Source organism: Onychomys torridus, chromosome 12, assembly GCF_903995425.1.
Source record: "Onychomys torridus chromosome 12, mOncTor1.1, whole genome shotgun sequence".
NCBI lineage: Eukaryota > Metazoa > Chordata > Mammalia > Rodentia > Cricetidae > Onychomys > Onychomys torridus.
Window position 1 is genome coordinate 73,385,918 of NC_050454.1, and position 16,555 is coordinate 73,402,472.

Below are 16,555 nucleotides of genomic sequence, written 5' to 3' on the forward strand. Positions count from 1 at the left end.
CATCTTGCCAGCCCCAGTTGAAAATCTTTATTCCAACCAGCTAAGACTACACTCAGGTATTTGGACCTAAGTGTAGCACTGAGTGTCCAGAGCACCGGGTTTTAGAAGGCAGAAACCATGTCTTAGCATCTCTTGATGGGCAGCAAGGGGGGATTTGCACAAGCAGGCAGTTTAAGAGAAGGCAAGTCAGCTGGGCCATCTCCTCGACCTTGGGTTCGCAGAAGGTCATTTTGGGTAATTTCCCATGGGATTCTCATCAAGGAGGTCAAATTTTAGTTAAACCTGAGATGGCCTCAGCAAGAATACAGATGTAGGAACCTTAGCAGAATTAATAAGGAAGATCTCATTAGGAGTTCTACTTATCAAAACTTGTACTGGATCTTGGTTGATGCTTTCACACTTTTTCTTTCTTTCTTTTTTTTTTTGGAGCTGAGGATCGAACCCAGGGCCTTGTGCTTGCTAGGTAAGCGCTCTACCACTGAGCTAATCCCCAACCCCCACACTTGCTTTTATACATAATAGAACTCAGCCCCCCTGAGAACTGAGAGCGGCCCACAGGAACTGAGCTGAGCTGCTCCTGAAGGCTAGGACGAGCTTGTCCTGCTCCTCAGCTGCATCTATTACAGGATCTTCACCAGCAGTTTTCTCAGCATCTTGCCTCACCAGGAACAGAGTGGTCCTCCTGGGGTGGTGTGACTGCAGTGTTGAGACTTGGGGTTGAAGAGTCAGCAGGCATGGGGGAGTGGGGGGTGGTTGTGGGGAGGAGATATGGACACCACTGCCATCCCTTTCTCCTGAGGTGGTCACTCCAAATCCATCTAAAGCTCCAGTGTGTGCAGGACATGGCAGCCTGCCTGCAGCCTTAGGTAGTCTAGCTGTCGGGGAAGCTCATGAGGAGGCAGTCTACTGGCCAGCATGTCTTTTCATAGAGAGAATTCATTCCACTACTGCTGGTAGTGTGAGAGCCAAAGTTACATTTTAAGTTTTAATTGTTTTGCCTAAGAGATCCATGAAACAAAAATGCCTCTGGGGCTGGAGAGATGGCCCAGAGGTTAAGAGTACCGACTGCTCTTCCAGAGGTCCTGAGTTCAATTCCCAGCAACCACATGATGGCTCACAACCATCTGTAATGAGATCTGGCGCCCTCTTCTATATACATGATAAGTAAATAAATCTTAAAAAAAATGCCTCTGATCTGCAAGCTTCTTGCTCAAGGACAGATAGTTCCTGAAATGTTGGAGACTACTGTTTATGGGAGATAACAAGTCATATGTTTCCCACTCCCCGAAATAAGTTTGTTTGAGCCATCTCACTGGATGTGCATGATGACATGTGGGTGGGAAGTTCCAGGCAGAGAATATATCAGAATGTATGTTTGCTTCTGATTGGATGTAGGCTTGAAGTCGTCAGGATATATGCGTACCCTGATTAGACCTGGTGGGAAATACTTAAGACACTGTAAACCCTGATTTGGGGTCACCTTCTGGAAACCCAAAGATGGACCTGGCCAGAGCCCATCTATCTGGCTAGTATTTAATTAAAGCTTGTGTCAAATTTGGCTTCAAATTATGGTAGTGGTCTTATTCTAGATAGTGGGGTTAACAGTATTTAAGTGTGTGTCACGTGTTTCCTTGCAAGTAAAACATGCAGAACTAGTCATTATTTCTCAGTTACTCGTTCTCAGAATCTAACATGCGAGAAAAGACAGTCAATTATCTTTCACTTTACTACTTTATTCACCATATGTAAGTGAATCTGGGTTTTTTGTTATTAATATTCATTATTGTCTAATATGTTTTTTCCCCAAGGGGCTGAAAACACAACATTCTTTTACAAAACTTAATTTCTCTTGACACTTCAAAGACTATCTGAGAGAAAAGCAAGCAGACAAAACTTTTGTAGTTCCTTCTGAACGTTGTCTAACCAGAGGGAGTGAATGAGGATCAGTAAAGGGGTCTTCGGTTTTATTCTGACTGCCAGGTCAAGGCTTTGACAATAGGTCTTACGTGTCTCCACAAGTATTCGGAAGTCCTTCCCAGTGTTCTCACTTTGACATAGAGGAAGGTAACTAGGCACAGAGACAAGCTTCTGCATTTTAGTCAGGCATGCTTGTGATCCCCCTATTTGGGAGGTGTAAGCAGGGAGATCAGAAGTCAGTTTCCTCATCAGCTACACAGAGGGTTTGAGGCCAGCCTGTATTCCCCCGACCCTGTAGTTTCAGAGGTTCAGTCCATTATCATTATGACCGGGAGCATGATGGTGTGCAGGCAGATGTGGTGCTGGTGAAGTAGCTGAGAGTTCTGCATTTTGTAGGCAACAGGCCAATTTTGGTAATTTTATTAAAAGCTCACTATAAATCCAAAACGTTTTTTCTTTTGTTCTTCATTTGTGCTGATGGGACCTAAGACTCCACACATGGTTGGCAAGTCTCAATCAGACACTAAGTGGTCTCTTTTGATTAATAATTTATTTCTAGGAATACAATTTTATACGCTGTTCATGTTTACTAGTGTTTAGTTTAAAAAAATGTAGACAAGCCATTTTACACGAAACTGATCAGAAGACATTTTTTTAGTTACTTGCTATGACGAAGTAGGTTTCTATTCACGCAAAGGCTTATCCTAAGATAAATTTAAGAATAAAGTTTGCCTGGTGGTGGTGGCGCACAGCTTCAATCCCAGCACTCGGGAGGCAGAAGCGGGCGGATTCGAGGCCAGCCTGGCCCGCAGAGCCAGTTCCAGGGCAGACAGGGATACACAGAGAGAGACCCTGTCTTGAAAAAACAAACAACAAACAAACAAACAAACAAACGAGCAATAAAGGTGAGTTAATTCAGTAAGAACACAAATAGTTCCCAGATACTACAAACACAGCGCAATGCAATCACAGTTTGCAAACCCTGGTCAGCCTCCGCTAGTGGTACCGGTACCACGTGGCTACGGTAGCCGGGAAGGAGCAACTCCCCTTACGGTCCCCGAGAGGAGGTGCCATGAGCAGGCGCGGGAGCCGCTGGCGGCGTGGTTCCCATGGTGCTGCCGTAGCCGCGGTGCACCGGCGCAGGCGCAGTCGACGACGCCGTCTCCCGGGCGCTGCGGTAGCGGAGTGGGGCTGCAGTGCGCAGGCGCAGGCGGGTGCGGCGCCCTGGTCCCCATGGCGCTGTAGTAGCGGAGCTGGTGCGTGGGAGCCGGGATGAGCGCGTCCGAGGCGGACCGCGGGGCGTGGCTGCTGGTGCTGAGCTTCGTGTTCGGGTGCAACGTGCTGCGGATCCTCCTGCCGTCCCTTTCCTCCTTCGTAAGTAGCTGCCTGGGGGCGGCCGAGGCCGGGACGCCGGGCCTTGGCGGGTGTGTGCTGCAAGGTTTACACCGTCAGGTGGCTCCTAGCTCCTAACAGGTCGCGAGGTTCCAACCAACCAACTCCACTCACTGCGCTCTGGAGAGTTGGGACTCCCGGAGCCACGCTTTCTGGTAGCAGGAAGCCTCAGGCGGGACCACAGTGCAGCCGGGCCAGGCATCCTCACAGGTGCCTGGTTCTGGAGCGGCAGATCCCGGACCGCAGGGGGCCCCCCTTCTGCTGTCTACATGGAAGAAGGAACACTACCGAAGCGTCTAGAGGACATACCCTTCTTGCTCACTCGCGTTTCTTTTCTTTTCGGTTTTCGAGACAGGGTTTCCTCTGTGTAATAGAATCAGACTGTCCTGGAACTTGCTTTGTAGACCAGGCTGGCCTCGAACTCACAGAGATCCTCTTTCCTTTGCCTCCTGAGTGCTGGGATTAAAGGCGTGCGCCACCACCGGCTTTCTCATTTCTTTTTAATTTTTTATGTGTATGTGTGTTTTGCCTGCATGTAAGTGCATCCCATGTGTGCAGTGCCTTTGAGGCCAGAAGAGGGGCATTGGATCCCCTGGAACTGGAATCATAGCTGTGAACCACCATGCCGGTGCTGGGAGCAGAATCCAGGTCCTCTGCAAGAGCAGCTAGTGCTCTTAACCACTGGGTTATCTCTCCAGTCTCTCCCCAGTCTGTAGCTATGAAAGATTTATTTATTATTTTATGTGTATGTTCCCATTGTATGTACGTGTACCATGTGAATGCGGTTGCCTTGTGGAGGCCAGAAGAGATCGTCACATCCTCTGGAACTGAGTTACAGATGGTGTGAGCTGCCACATGGGTGTTGGGAAGGAACCCAGGTCCTCTGCAAGAGGAGCAAGTGTGCTTAACCGCTGAGCCATCTCTACAGCCTGTACCTATAGCCCTGGAAAACATTCTTTGTGATAATCCATGTGTTTGTTTCAGTAGTTAAGAGTTACTCACTTAGCCGGGCGGTGGTGGCGCACACCTTTAATCTCAGCACTTGGGAGGCAGAGGCAGGTGGATCTCTGTGAGTTCAAGGCCAGCCTGGTCTACAGAGCGAGATCCGGGAAAAGTGCAAAGCTACACAGAGAAACCCTGTCTCGAAAAATAAAAAAACAAAAACAAAATAAACAAACAACAACAACAACAAAAAAAAACAAAAAACCCCAAGAGTTACTCTCTTGTCGGGACAGCAGCACCTGTGGTTATGTACGTTCTCATTCTGGTTCCTGTGTAGTTTTATTTCCCGTCTCATTTAGTGTGTGTGTGTGTATGGGCACATGTATGTATGTGTGTGGGTGCACACAAATGGAGGGCTGCAGGTTGATATCAGGAATAGTCCTTGGTCACTCTTCTTCTGTCATTAGACAGAATTTGAGGCAAGGTCTCAGTAAAATCCAGAGCACACTGATAGGGCTAGTCTCATTAACTAGCTTGCTGTGGTGATCCCATCTCCATCTTGCAAGGCTGGCATAGAGGGGCATCTACACCCACCTTTTAGGCGGCTTCCTCATGCGCGTACAGCAAGAGCTTTAACCACTGGGCCACCTCCCTGCCTTTGTGTGGTTCCTTCTCCTTCCATCCCGTGTCTCACTTCATTTTACCTCAGAGTGGAGCTAAGGAAACAACTCAGTTGCTCAAGGAGGCTGTGGGGCTGTCCTCGCTCAGTTTGTCATGAGTTTCCAGTGGCTAGCAGATAGGGAGGAGATGCATGTCTGGCCATCATCTCAGGATCCTCCAGTATACTTTTACAAGACTTGTGTGTGCTCTGTATCAGTCCTGAGTGTTTGCCCTGGGTGCATAGGCAGGCATCATTGTTTGGAGGAAGCACCTGGACTTGACCTGGGCCAGCACCGAGTTCTGTGCTGTTCCTGCAGGAGGTACACTACCTTGAATCCACTACCAAACCCTTTGGTAGTAACACCTGGGGTGGTTGCTGGGTCCGGAAGGATAATGCATGATAAATACTGTAGTGGAGTACAGACCATCTGTAATTGGTGTTCAGAACAGGGAAGAGGGGTGAGAGATCTCATTTGTCTTGTTGCTGGGTTTCCAATGAGGGAACACCCTGGTATAAGGATGCCAAAATGCTGCTCCCCACAATGGTGAGAGTGTCCCCACCCCCTGCTTTGATTTGAAAGACCAAGTGTGACGAATTGATGACAAGGTGGTTGGGTTGGGATGCAGCACCATGTCTGGGTGTTCAGAGTGTAGCCTTCCTCACTGTGATCCTGAGCGGTAACTTTCCTCACGGTGTTGCGGGCATCGGTGCGGTCAGGAGGGGCAGGCAGCTGCCGGGGTGGTGCCGGTGCCTGTGGTTGGCCTGGCTGGGATTGTTCTGAGGTTCCCTTTATGTTGGTCACAGCATGTCTAGCTGAGACTGTCGGATTCATAAAGTAGGAGATCCTAAGAGAAGAGGACATAGGGTGCACTGTGCACATCCACAGGAGGCACACTGCTCAGGTACTCCCGAACTGATGTCTACTGGTGGGGTGAGGCTCTTCTGAGATGAGGGTCTGATGTTCAGGTGCCCAAGGAACTGGGCCTGGCAGAGGTGGGGTGAGGGCCTGAGAGTCTCATGTGCAGGTGCCAGCGTGAACTTCCTTACAGACCCAGCCTGGCTGGCAGTAGTGTACTGCACACAGGCCTCTGGGGCCTGGCTGGGGCAGTCTACTTCTCTCAGTGTGTGTTCAGCGGTTTCCAAGTTACCCTTTGCTTTTTGCTCCAAACCTTGGCCAGCTCCTTCTGGGACCCGTCTGGAGCATTCCTCAGCTATTCCCTTTCGCCAGACCAGCCTCTCAGCAAGGCCCTTCTTTGGGATTGTTTATATTTATTTTATTTTTATTTTTGTTTGTTTGTTTATTTATCTATTTATTTATTTACTTAATCTGAGTTTCTCTGTGTAGCCCTGGCTGTCCTGGAACTCACTCTCTAGACAGGCTGCCCTCAAACTCAGGGATCTGCCTGTGGCTGCCTCCCAAGTACTGGGATTAAAGGCATGTGTCACCATGACTGGTTGGGACAGGATTTTGGGGCATAGCAACCGAACAGGATGTGCTCCTGGAACCTCAACTGAGGTGTGTTCCTGGGCTGGTGGATGGAGTGCTTGGCTGACAGGGACCTCTACCCAAGGGGCAGGCCTCTGGACTTTCTGTGTTTGGGTCTCATCTTAGGTCCCTTCTTGAGATGAGATGGGTGTGGAGACACACCCATGCTGGTGAGCTGGGCTGGTCACTTTTGTTCTTGCCTGTGGAATTCTAGGAGGGAAGAGCCGGGCTGGGCAGCTCATACCAGCAAGCTTTCAGATCTGTCTGGCCCTTGGGTTGTCAGTGATAAGTCAGGGTTTGACCCTTCCCAGAGTGACTCCAAGCTCAATCTTGGGCAAGCGTATAGGCAGAGTGTATCCTGGCCAAATAGGATTGCAGCAGGAGCCTAGTATACTTGCCCACAGGCATCTAGCCTCTGCCAGCAGTGTGGGAAGAAGGAAGCCTAGCTTCTGTCCTGTTTCTCGGTTGTCTCTACCACCTGAGTCATCTTGATAAAAAATTCACAAACTTGGTGCCTCAGAGTCTTGGTGGTTCTGTCTCCAGGGCATTTGTGAGTCTGAATCACCTAAAGGATGGCTTGTTTTTCTTTTCAGATGGGCCCCAGTGTGCCGCTCATGCTGGTCTGGAGGTGGCCATGAACTCCTGGCTGGCTTTGAGCAGCTCCTGCTGCAGCGTCCCAATGATGGGGCCATGGGTGTGCACCTCCAGGCCCAGCTTGCTCCTGTTTCTTGTTTAAGTTCAAGCAGACTTTATAGAGACCCTGATTTTGAATGATAGTTCTGTAACTTTAAAAAAAAAAAAAAAAAAAAAAAAAGGTGTACGGGAGCTGGAGAGATGGCTCAGTGGTTAAGAGCATCGACTGCTCTTCCAGAGGGCCTGGGTTCAATTCCCAGTACCCACATAGCAGCTCACAACTGTCTGTAATTCCAGTTCCAGGGACTTGACAGCCATGGCAAAACACTAATGCACATAAAATAAAATAAATTAATTAAAAGGAAACAGCAAAAAAATGATGTATGACCTTTAATGGGTGTTTAGCCTGCAGGTATGACTTATGTCTGTACATCACCTGCATGCCTGGTGCCCATGGACCCAGAAAAGGGCATTGGATTCCCTAGAACTTGAGTTACAAATGGTTGTGAGCTACCATACGGGTTCTGGGAACTAAACTCCAATCCTCTATTGAAAAAAAAGTGCTCTTAACCCACTGTCTTTGCAGTCTGTCTCTGTGACTTTTAGAGACTTTGGTCCATTCCTGTTTCCATCTCCAAGGTGGACCAGGCTGCAGTAACTCTCTGAAAGGCTGTTTTACATACCCTGTTCCTTGTGCCAGCCTCAGACGTGGCACAGTAGTGAGCTCACTGTGTAGCTGCCAGTGTGACTCAGATTGCTGGCCCCAGCCTGAGGGCTTTCTCTGTTCTGCGGGCTCTCGAGGGGGCTTCCACTTGTGTGCCTGGACTGTATGTTGACACTGCAGTTAAGGGTTTGGTTCTGGCTGTAACTTCAATTGTCCTATCGTATGGCAAGCAGAGGGGTCCTCTGAACTGGGGGTTGACACTTGCTGTGGGCCAGGTACACTTTGGATGCTTCCACTTTTTGTCTTTAAAAACAAACAGAGCTATTCTTAAAATGTTTGGACAAACCTCACATGCAGGTCAGTCATACAGTTTAAAAAGCGTTTTCTCCCCCCAGAACCCTTGAAGATAAGTTGACAGCCTTGTTGAGTGAGGATAGGTCTCGGCTGTAGTACCAGTGACAAATGTGTTAACTGTCCAAGCTGAAAGCTTGCTTCGCCTTCTCCTCGTTAGATGAGGTTCTTTCCAACATCACTGTGTTCGTGGTGATCTCTGCTGTCCCCGGTCTTGGGGGGCTGTTCTGCAGAGCCACTGCTGTGTTTGGAGGGGTCCTGGACAGTGCTGTGTTGCTGCGTCTCCCACTGGTTGGTATCCGCTTCCATCTGATGCAGAGGTGCCTTTCTGCACTCACCTTCCTCACAGCTCTGAGAGTGGTGGGTGCCACCTGGTGGCCGCTGTTGTCTTGCTCTGGTTTGACTGAAGGGCTGTTTCTGTTTTATGTGACTCCCCCAGTGTCTTCCTGCACCCTCTAAACCATGTGGCAGCTGGGCCTGTCAGAAAGCCTGTCTTAGGATCAAGCTTGTAGGGGTCCATAGCGTCAATTGGCTGGGTCTCGGTGAGCACATACAGGTCCCCGCGTTAGAGCTGGAACATGGAAGGACACTGATGCTGGCCTCTTCCCTGCCAGGTTTCCAGGGTGCTGCAGAAGGATGCAGAGCAGGAGTCACAGATGAGGGCAGAGATCCAGAACATGAAGCAGGAGCTGTCCACTGTCAACATGATGGACGAATTTGCCAGATATGCCCGGCTGGAAAGGAAGATCAACAAAATGACGGACAAGCTCAAAACTCACGGTACTCCCCTGCAGTCACCTGTCATGGCAGGCATCACGAGGGCTGATTAGGGGAGGGCTTTTGTGTGTGGATCTGAGGGTCATGCTTTGCTTCCTAGAGGGCTGCACAGTGATCAGACCTTGTAGTTGTATAGAGGATCTTCCACAGTAACTTCACTTCTCCCTCTTTGCTGGTCAACATTTGCTTCCTGTAGAAATCATTGTAGATTCTTCATCCTCTAGATTTTTATTTCCAGGTTTGGCATTTGCTGAGAGAAGTCCAGGTAGAGATTACACGGTGGGTCCAGGGTACTTTGTCTCACTCTCAGGAGCATGCCCACAGTGTGGGGATGCCAAGGAGCAGCTCCTGCGCCAAGGGTGGTGCACACTTGAGTCCCGGTGCTCTGAGGCAGAGTCAGGCAGGTCTCTTTGAATTCAAGGCCTGGTCTACATGGTGAGTTTCAGACTAGCCAGGGATACATAGTGAGACACACACACACACACACACACACACACACACACACACACTGTCTTTGTTTCTCTCTCTCTCTCTCACTCACACACACACACACACACTCTGTCTTTGTCTCTCTATGACACACACACACACACACACACACACTGTCTTTGTTTCTCTCTCTCTCTCTCACTCACACACACACACACACTCTGTCTTTGTCTCTCTATGACACACACACACACACACACACACACACACACACACACACACACACACACGTGCACGCACCCCTCCAGACAGTAGTGTGTCCTGAGAGGCCCTGCTGGGCTGTGTAAGATGGAGCAGGCTGCACACTGCAGACCTCACAGGGGCCTGTGTAGGCCTGGGAGAGCTGGGGTGGTTAGAAAATGGAGATGAGGTTTAACTGTTGGCAGGCGGCAAGTGCATTAGCAAGAGTCTGAGTAGGCTTGTACTTAAATGATGGCCTAGTGATGCAGCTTTTTAAATTCTGTGAGTTAGTGCACAGATAAGCAGCTTCATCATGGCGTTTCATACTATGTGCTGTACTTGGTCCTGTTTGGTGTTTCCAAGTATATTGATTATTCTTTACAGTTAGAAGATGTTTTACAAAGGAAAATAACACTTCTGTGTATTTGGGTATTTTCTCAGCTTTGCAGGATTAATTCATGTTTCACCTTTTTTTCTTTCAGTGAAAGCACGGACAGCTCAGTTGGCCAAGATCAAATGGTTTATAAGCGTTGCTTTCTACATCCTGCAAGTAAGTGTGTGGTGTCACCTGGGCTCTGGACAGCTTTTCTGCTCGTGTGTGTGTGTGTGTGTGTGTGTGTGTGTGTGTGTGTATGTAAGTGTATGTAAACACACACACACACACACACACACACACACACACACACACACACGGGTATGATGTGTATGGAGGCCAGAGGTAGATGTTGGGTGTCTTCCTTGATAGCACCAATCTCTATCTTCTATCTTCTCTCTCTGCAGATTATATAATGTGTATATACATACATACATACATACATACATACATACATACATACATTACATATATTCTAGTCAGCTTGCTTAGGGCAGTCCTTGTCTCCAGCTCCTGAAATATGGACAGCTGCTTTGCTTTGGACAGCTGCTTTGCTCTCCTGCATCTATGTGGGTGCTGAGGATCAAAGCTGTACGGCAAGCTCTTTTCTGCTGAGCCATCTATCCAGCCCCCAGCCATGAATTTCTAAGACCAATAAAGAAAATCTCTATTGGAGACTTAAGTTCTTGGCTGGTTTGCCTTGCCCTACCCTAGAAGCTCCTGAGTTCCTTGCCCTCGTGGGTGTAAATAGGACTCCCATCCTCCAGGTGGGAAACCAACTGTTTTTTCTTTTCTTTACTCATTTGTATGTGTATGGGTGTTTTGCCTGCATGTATGTCTATATATACACCATGTGTGTACCTGGTATCCTTGGAGGTCAGAAGAGGGTATCAGGTCCCCTGGGACTGAATTTAGAAACTGTTGTAAGCCACCCCTATGGGTGCTGGGAATTGAACCTGGGTCCTGGAAGAGCAGGCAGTGCTCTTACATGCTGAGCAATTTCTTGCCAACCCATTTTTCTCATTTCTTGGCCCCTGGTGTTCTTGCCTTCCTGGATGACTGTTGGAGCTGCCGCCGCACAGCTGGCTGGCGTCAGCAGCTACCTGAGGACCTGGGGTTTTAGTGGTCTGTGTGGGCCTTTGCTGAGGTAAAGCACTCCTGCCAGCCCCTGAAGATGGGTTTAGAGAAAGGCTGGAGTGAATCGGCTCAAGGCACTCTTAACTTGATAAGCCCTGCTTCACAGAGACCCTGGCATCCGGCAGGCACCATTCACTTGAGGAGGGTGTTTGGGGCAACAGAGACCCAGGCATCCCCAGGCACCACTCAGTTGAGGAGGGTGTTTGGGGCAGCAGAGACCCTGGCATCTGGCAGGCACCACTCACTTGAGGAGGGTGTTTGGGGCAATGGAAGTTGCTTCTGGGAAAGGGCAAGAAGTAAAGCATGAGTTTTCACCAGCTAGAAACTGATGGGCATGGCAGAGGGCCGCCTCTCGTGGAACAGCGTGTGTGCGGAGAACTGTGGTTACAGGATCTTGGAGTCATGACTGCTTTTATATTTGGCATGTAGTTCAGCTCCTCAGGAGACATTGTGGGTGGACTCAGCTAACTTAAATAGTGAATGTATGGCTTCTGTGTTAAAGGGTAAAATGCCAGTTCCCACGAGATGGCCCACCTCCCTGTCACCAGTGTCTTAGGTTTTGTCTCAAGTCCGTGTGTGCGTGTGCGTGCGCGCGCGTGTGTGCGCGCACATGCGTGCGTTCACTGCGAGGACTGACTAGGCAGGGTGTGATGCCCCCACTCACCACATCTTTCTCTAGGCAGCATTGATGATCTCGCTCATTTGGAAGTACTACTCTGTCCCTGTGGCTGTGGTGCCCAGCAAGTGGATCACCCCACTAGACCGCCTGGTAGCCTTTCCTACTCGAGTAGCAGGTAGGTGGTAGAGGTTAGACCGCCTGGCATTGTCCTCACTGTCCCCGTCTCAGCCTTTTGGAGTCTAGAGAAGCTGCTTGCAGGTCACTTGAATGCTCAGGAGCAGTTACAGCTCGGCACTCAGAGGCCGCCTTCTCCTCCTCCCTGTGGCTTCCACACTGAGTAACTTGCTGCTGTTGGCTGTTGTTTTGGATGTTAGAGGTTGTTTGTGTCATTGAAGAATGAGCAGACACATAGGAATACGTTTTTGGGTTGAGGGGTGGTTGAGATAGGGTTTTACTGTGTGGCCCTGATTGGCCTGAACATGATTGTAGACCAGGCTGGCCTCAAGCTCACAGAGATCTCTGCCTTCCCAGTGCTGCTGGGATTAAAGATGTGCTCCTCTGTGCCCTGGCAACATCGGAATAATTTTTTTTGTTGTTGTTTTGTTTTTTTGAGACAGGGTTTCTCTGTGTAGCTTTGCATCTTTCCTGGAACTCACTTGGTAGCCCAGGCTGGCCTGGAACTCACAAAGATCCGACTGGCTCTGCCTCCCGAGTGCTAGGATTAAAGGTGTGCACCACTACCACCCGCTATAGGAATAATTTTTAAGGAATCATGCCAGTTGCATGTGTACTTGTGTGTGTACTTTTAGTCCAGCACTCAGGAGGAAAGCAGGAGGATCTCTGTGAGTTCAAGGCCCACTTGGTTTACATAGGGAGTTGCAGACCAGCCGGAGCTACTTAGAAAAATGTGGGGGGATCCTGCCAGTTACAGATAACCCCAGTTGTGGTCTGTTTCTTCCAGTCTGTCTTTGCCATCTGTTTTAAAATGGTCAAGGTCACCTGGTTGAAATCATTTTATGCCCTTTTCACTTGCTTGTGTGTCTTATGTGTTCAGGCTGCCATAATAATATACCACAGTGGGTAACTGTAGGCAGAGTTTTCCTGTCCAACCACCCACTCCAAAATCAAAACAGAGGCTTAATATTGCTCAGCCGATAGCTCAGGCTTGTTACTAACTAGCTGTTACAGCTTAGCCCATTTCTATTAATCTATGTTGCCCCGAGGCTGGTGGCTTTTACCTCTATCCCATTTTGTGTGTCTGACTTATTCTGTGTCTGGCTGGTGACCCTCTGACTCCACCCTCTCTCATCCCAGCATCTTAGTTTGGTTGTCCTGCCTGTACTTCCTGCCTAGCTACCAGCCAATCAGCTTTTTATTAACAATGAGAGCAATACATATTTACAGTGTACAAAGATTGTTCCATAGCAGGTAAACTAAACAGATCTGCTTCCTGATGACTGGAATCCAAGGTGAAGGTGCCATAGATTGGTATCATTAGGACTCATTTTGTGATTGACAAATGGCACCCTCTCAAGGGTCCCTGGGTAGGAGGAGGAAATGTTAACACTGTACCATGTAAGCTTCTTCCTAAGGCTGACCCATGACCTCAGCCTCTCCCAAAGGCCCTGATTAATGCTCTCCCCAGGGTCAGGACTTAAGTATATGAATTAGGGTACAAACATGTAGGTCACAGCAAAGAATTTTCTTGTTATTTGAATTTTCCTATTAGGACACTTTCTCAGGCCCTAATTTTTACTAGTAGAGATAATACTGCTGGATTGTGGCTATCAAGCCTGTAATTCTAGCCTCAGGGAGGCCAAAGCAGGGGGCGTTGCTGAAGGTTCAAGGCCATTGTGGATTAAGTGTAAGAGCCTGTAAAAAACAGAGTGTACATTCTTGCCAGTCATAGGTTCTGGTGTGTGATAATACTGTAGTGAAATACATCATTGAAAGACCTTCAGTTTAGCTGTGCTCTGTCATCCTCTACCCTCAGGAGCAGCAGGCCACCCTTGCTGTTGTTGGCCTTGCAGCCTGGGGAGGGAGGATGAGGATGTCTTCACTTTAGGCACAAGAAAACATAACTTTGTTTACAATGTTTTTTTGTTGGTGGTGTTCATTTTTTTTTTTTTTTAAAGATTTATTTACTTATTATGTATACAGTATTCTGCCTGCATGTGTCGCTGCAGGCCAGAAGAGGGCGCCAGATCTCATTACTGATGGTTGTGAGCCACCATGTGGGTGCTGGGAATTGAACTCAGGACCTCTGGAAGAGCAGTCAGTGCTCTTAACCTCTGAGCCATCTCTCCAGTCCTATTTTTGTTTTTAAAGACAGGGTAGCCCTGTCCTAGAACTCACTCGGTAGCCCAGGCTGGCCTTGAACTCACAGAGATCTGCCTGCCTCTTCCTCCCGAGTGCTGGGATTACAGGCATGTGTCGTGTCTCTCCCCCTGCACACTTTTTAATGCCTTTTTGAGCCATGAAAAGAAATAGTGGTACAGGGCGTTCTTACAGTCTGTTATATACCCAGTGACATCTCTGGCAGGAAAGGGGTATTAGGATTGTCTGTCATTCAGGGTAGTCCAGCCTGGTGCACAGTGCACCCTGTGTGTGATCTGTACTCATGAGGTCCTTTTCTTACCCTTTAGCACCTTCCTCCCTGTGAGCTGATGTGTGTATCTTCTGACATGCGTTTCTTTCTTTTAGGTGGAATCGGAATCACCTGTTGGATTTTAGTCTGTAACAAAGTTGTGGCTATTGTCCTCCACCCTTTCAGCTGAGGGGACATGTGCAGCTACAAGACTGTGCAGAAAGGATTTCCATAGGGTAAAGAGCTGATTGCACAGATGTCCATTGTTTTTGTGTTTGGGAACATACTTGCTTTTGTTCTTCACCTGGGAGTCTTGTCCGAGTCAGGATTTCCTACACTTGTTGTCACTGAGCCAGAAAGAGACCAGTTATGACACTTACATATTGCTGACATAGTTTTGGGTCCATATGAACTGTGAACTATCTGGTGGCATTTGCATGCTGGCACTTGCTCTGGGCATGGTTCGGTTATGTTGCCAGCTGCCAAGACTTTTCTCTTTGTTTTTTTTGAAGCTGAGGATTGAACCCAGGGCTTTGCGCTTGCTAGGCAAGCGCTCTACCACCGAGCTAAATCCCCAACCCAAGACTTTTCTAACAACTCCAATAGTGCCGTTTTTAATTTTAGAAAAAAACAAAACAAAAACAAAACTTCTTTTTTTAGAAAGGAAAGTTAGAATAAAATTTCACTACCAGACTCTGCTTTTTAATTCGTGAGGTCCCGCTGCAAGAGACACCGGAGGATGTGCTTGTCCTCGTGCTCGGTTTAAATGCCATTTGCTGGGTCAGGGTCTGGGTGTAAATGTGTGTGAAAAGCATGGCCAGTTTTTCACAGTGGTTCCTATGTGTGTCCATGAGACCATGCTATATTGTTTTTATTTAAAGCCTTTCAAATGAAGTATGTCTTTAAAGCATTGACCATTATGCTGTATAGTGTGGAACAGAGTTAAGCAAGGTGGGGTCTGATCCAGTTCATTTGAACTCAGACTCATTTGGCTCACAACGTTACAAGGCAGAGTTCTGCCAAGTCTGGGTGTTTTTGTTTTTTTGAGACATAGTCTCTCAATGTAGTTCTGGCTATCCTGGAATTCTGTACATAGACCAGGCTGGTCTTGAACCTACAGAGATCCACCTGCCTCTGTCTCCCAAATACTGGGTGTGCTGCTACACCTAGCCCCAAGTCTGTTTTGAAGCACTTTTCCTAGTTACAGTATTTGCCCTCTTGCAGGAGCAATCCGTCACTGCCTGGATGGCAGGCTGTGGTCCTGGACTCCGGGGAACCAGAGCACAGAGAAGCCACATGCTATCACATGTCTCTGCACAGCTCCGATTGTCCTGGGACTCATTAGACCAGGCTGACCAGGAACTTATAGAGATCCTCTTGTCTCTGTCTCCCATTTGCCGGGATCAAAGGCATAGCACTGGGTTTTGAAGGATCATATTTATATTGTTATGTTTCCTAATGAGCTCATAAATAGTGTGTTTTTTTGACTGACTGTACTGTGAACAGGCTGTCTGTCGTCAGATGGAGTACCACCAGAGCAGGCTTGAGGGTCCACTGATTTAAACTCAGCAGACCCTGTGGATTCATGGTACCAAGGTTACTTGGCTATCAAGGGAACAAATGGAGTGCAGTAGTGTGCGTAGATGAAGTGGACCTGTTCTCCAGCTCCGCATCCTCACCACTCAGGAAAACACTTGGACTACAGAAGATTAGTCCAGGACCTGAGGAGGTTGGAACGGCACTGGTAGCTACAGAATCCAGCTCACTCCAGGGATTCAGCACTCAGGGTAGGGGGAAGGGATACACCTTGGTTCTTTTTGTAGTGAGCTGCAATCTGGAATGGTGCATCCTTTAGGCAGCCAGAGTTGGTATCCAGACCATAAGCCTCTCAAATGGTGTTGTGTGATTCTGACTGACCCTGCAGGAAAAAGGTGACAAAGGGTTAGTTTGTTCTCAAGTGTTAGTGCCCCCACATGCATAATGTATGTAAGTTTGTTAGTGTTCCCCGTGTGTACAATGTTAAGACTGAGTGGGGGAACATCACCATGTCTTCCTCCCAGAATTGTATTAATCACACAATAATAAACATTGACTTATCGAGGGAAAAGGCGCAGCAGAAAGTGTGCTTTGTCGTCCTGCCCGGGGTTCCCCAGGCTCCACTCTTTGTCTTCCTGCCCTGCCGGGGTTCCCCAGGCTCCACACTTACCTGCTTCTCGGCGTTCTTCAGATGGTCCATGTTTATGAATGTTGTTCTGTATGCAGTTTAAAAAATTATAAAAGGAAAAAAATCTGAGAAACCAAAATCATTATTATTATTTTTTGGTTTTTCGAGACAGGGTTTCTCTAG

General features: G+C 48.2%; 1 protein-coding gene across 2 annotated transcripts; it reads left to right on the forward strand.

The window, feature by feature from the left end:
• Nucleotides 1–3,095: 3,095 nt before the first annotated feature.
• Nucleotides 3,096–16,496, forward strand: Get1 (guided entry of tail-anchored proteins factor 1). 2 transcript variants are annotated; one of them, XM_036203667.1, is made up of 6 exons: nt 3,096–3,291; nt 8,661–8,826; nt 9,975–10,042; nt 11,682–11,796; nt 14,325–14,444; nt 15,433–16,496. In XM_036203667.1, exons 1-5 carry the CDS (start codon nt 3,190–3,192, stop codon nt 14,396–14,398), a joined length of 525 nt encoding a protein of 174 aa, XP_036059560.1. In that variant the 5' UTR covers nt 3,096–3,189; the 3' UTR covers nt 14,399–14,444; nt 15,433–16,496. The 2 variants fall into 2 exon arrangements, with proteins under 2 accessions (XP_036059560.1, XP_036059559.1); XM_036203666.1 differs by lacking the exon at nt 15,433–16,496 and having other exon boundaries at nt 3,097–3,291; nt 14,325–14,746.
• Nucleotides 16,497–16,555: the final 59 nt, after the last annotated feature.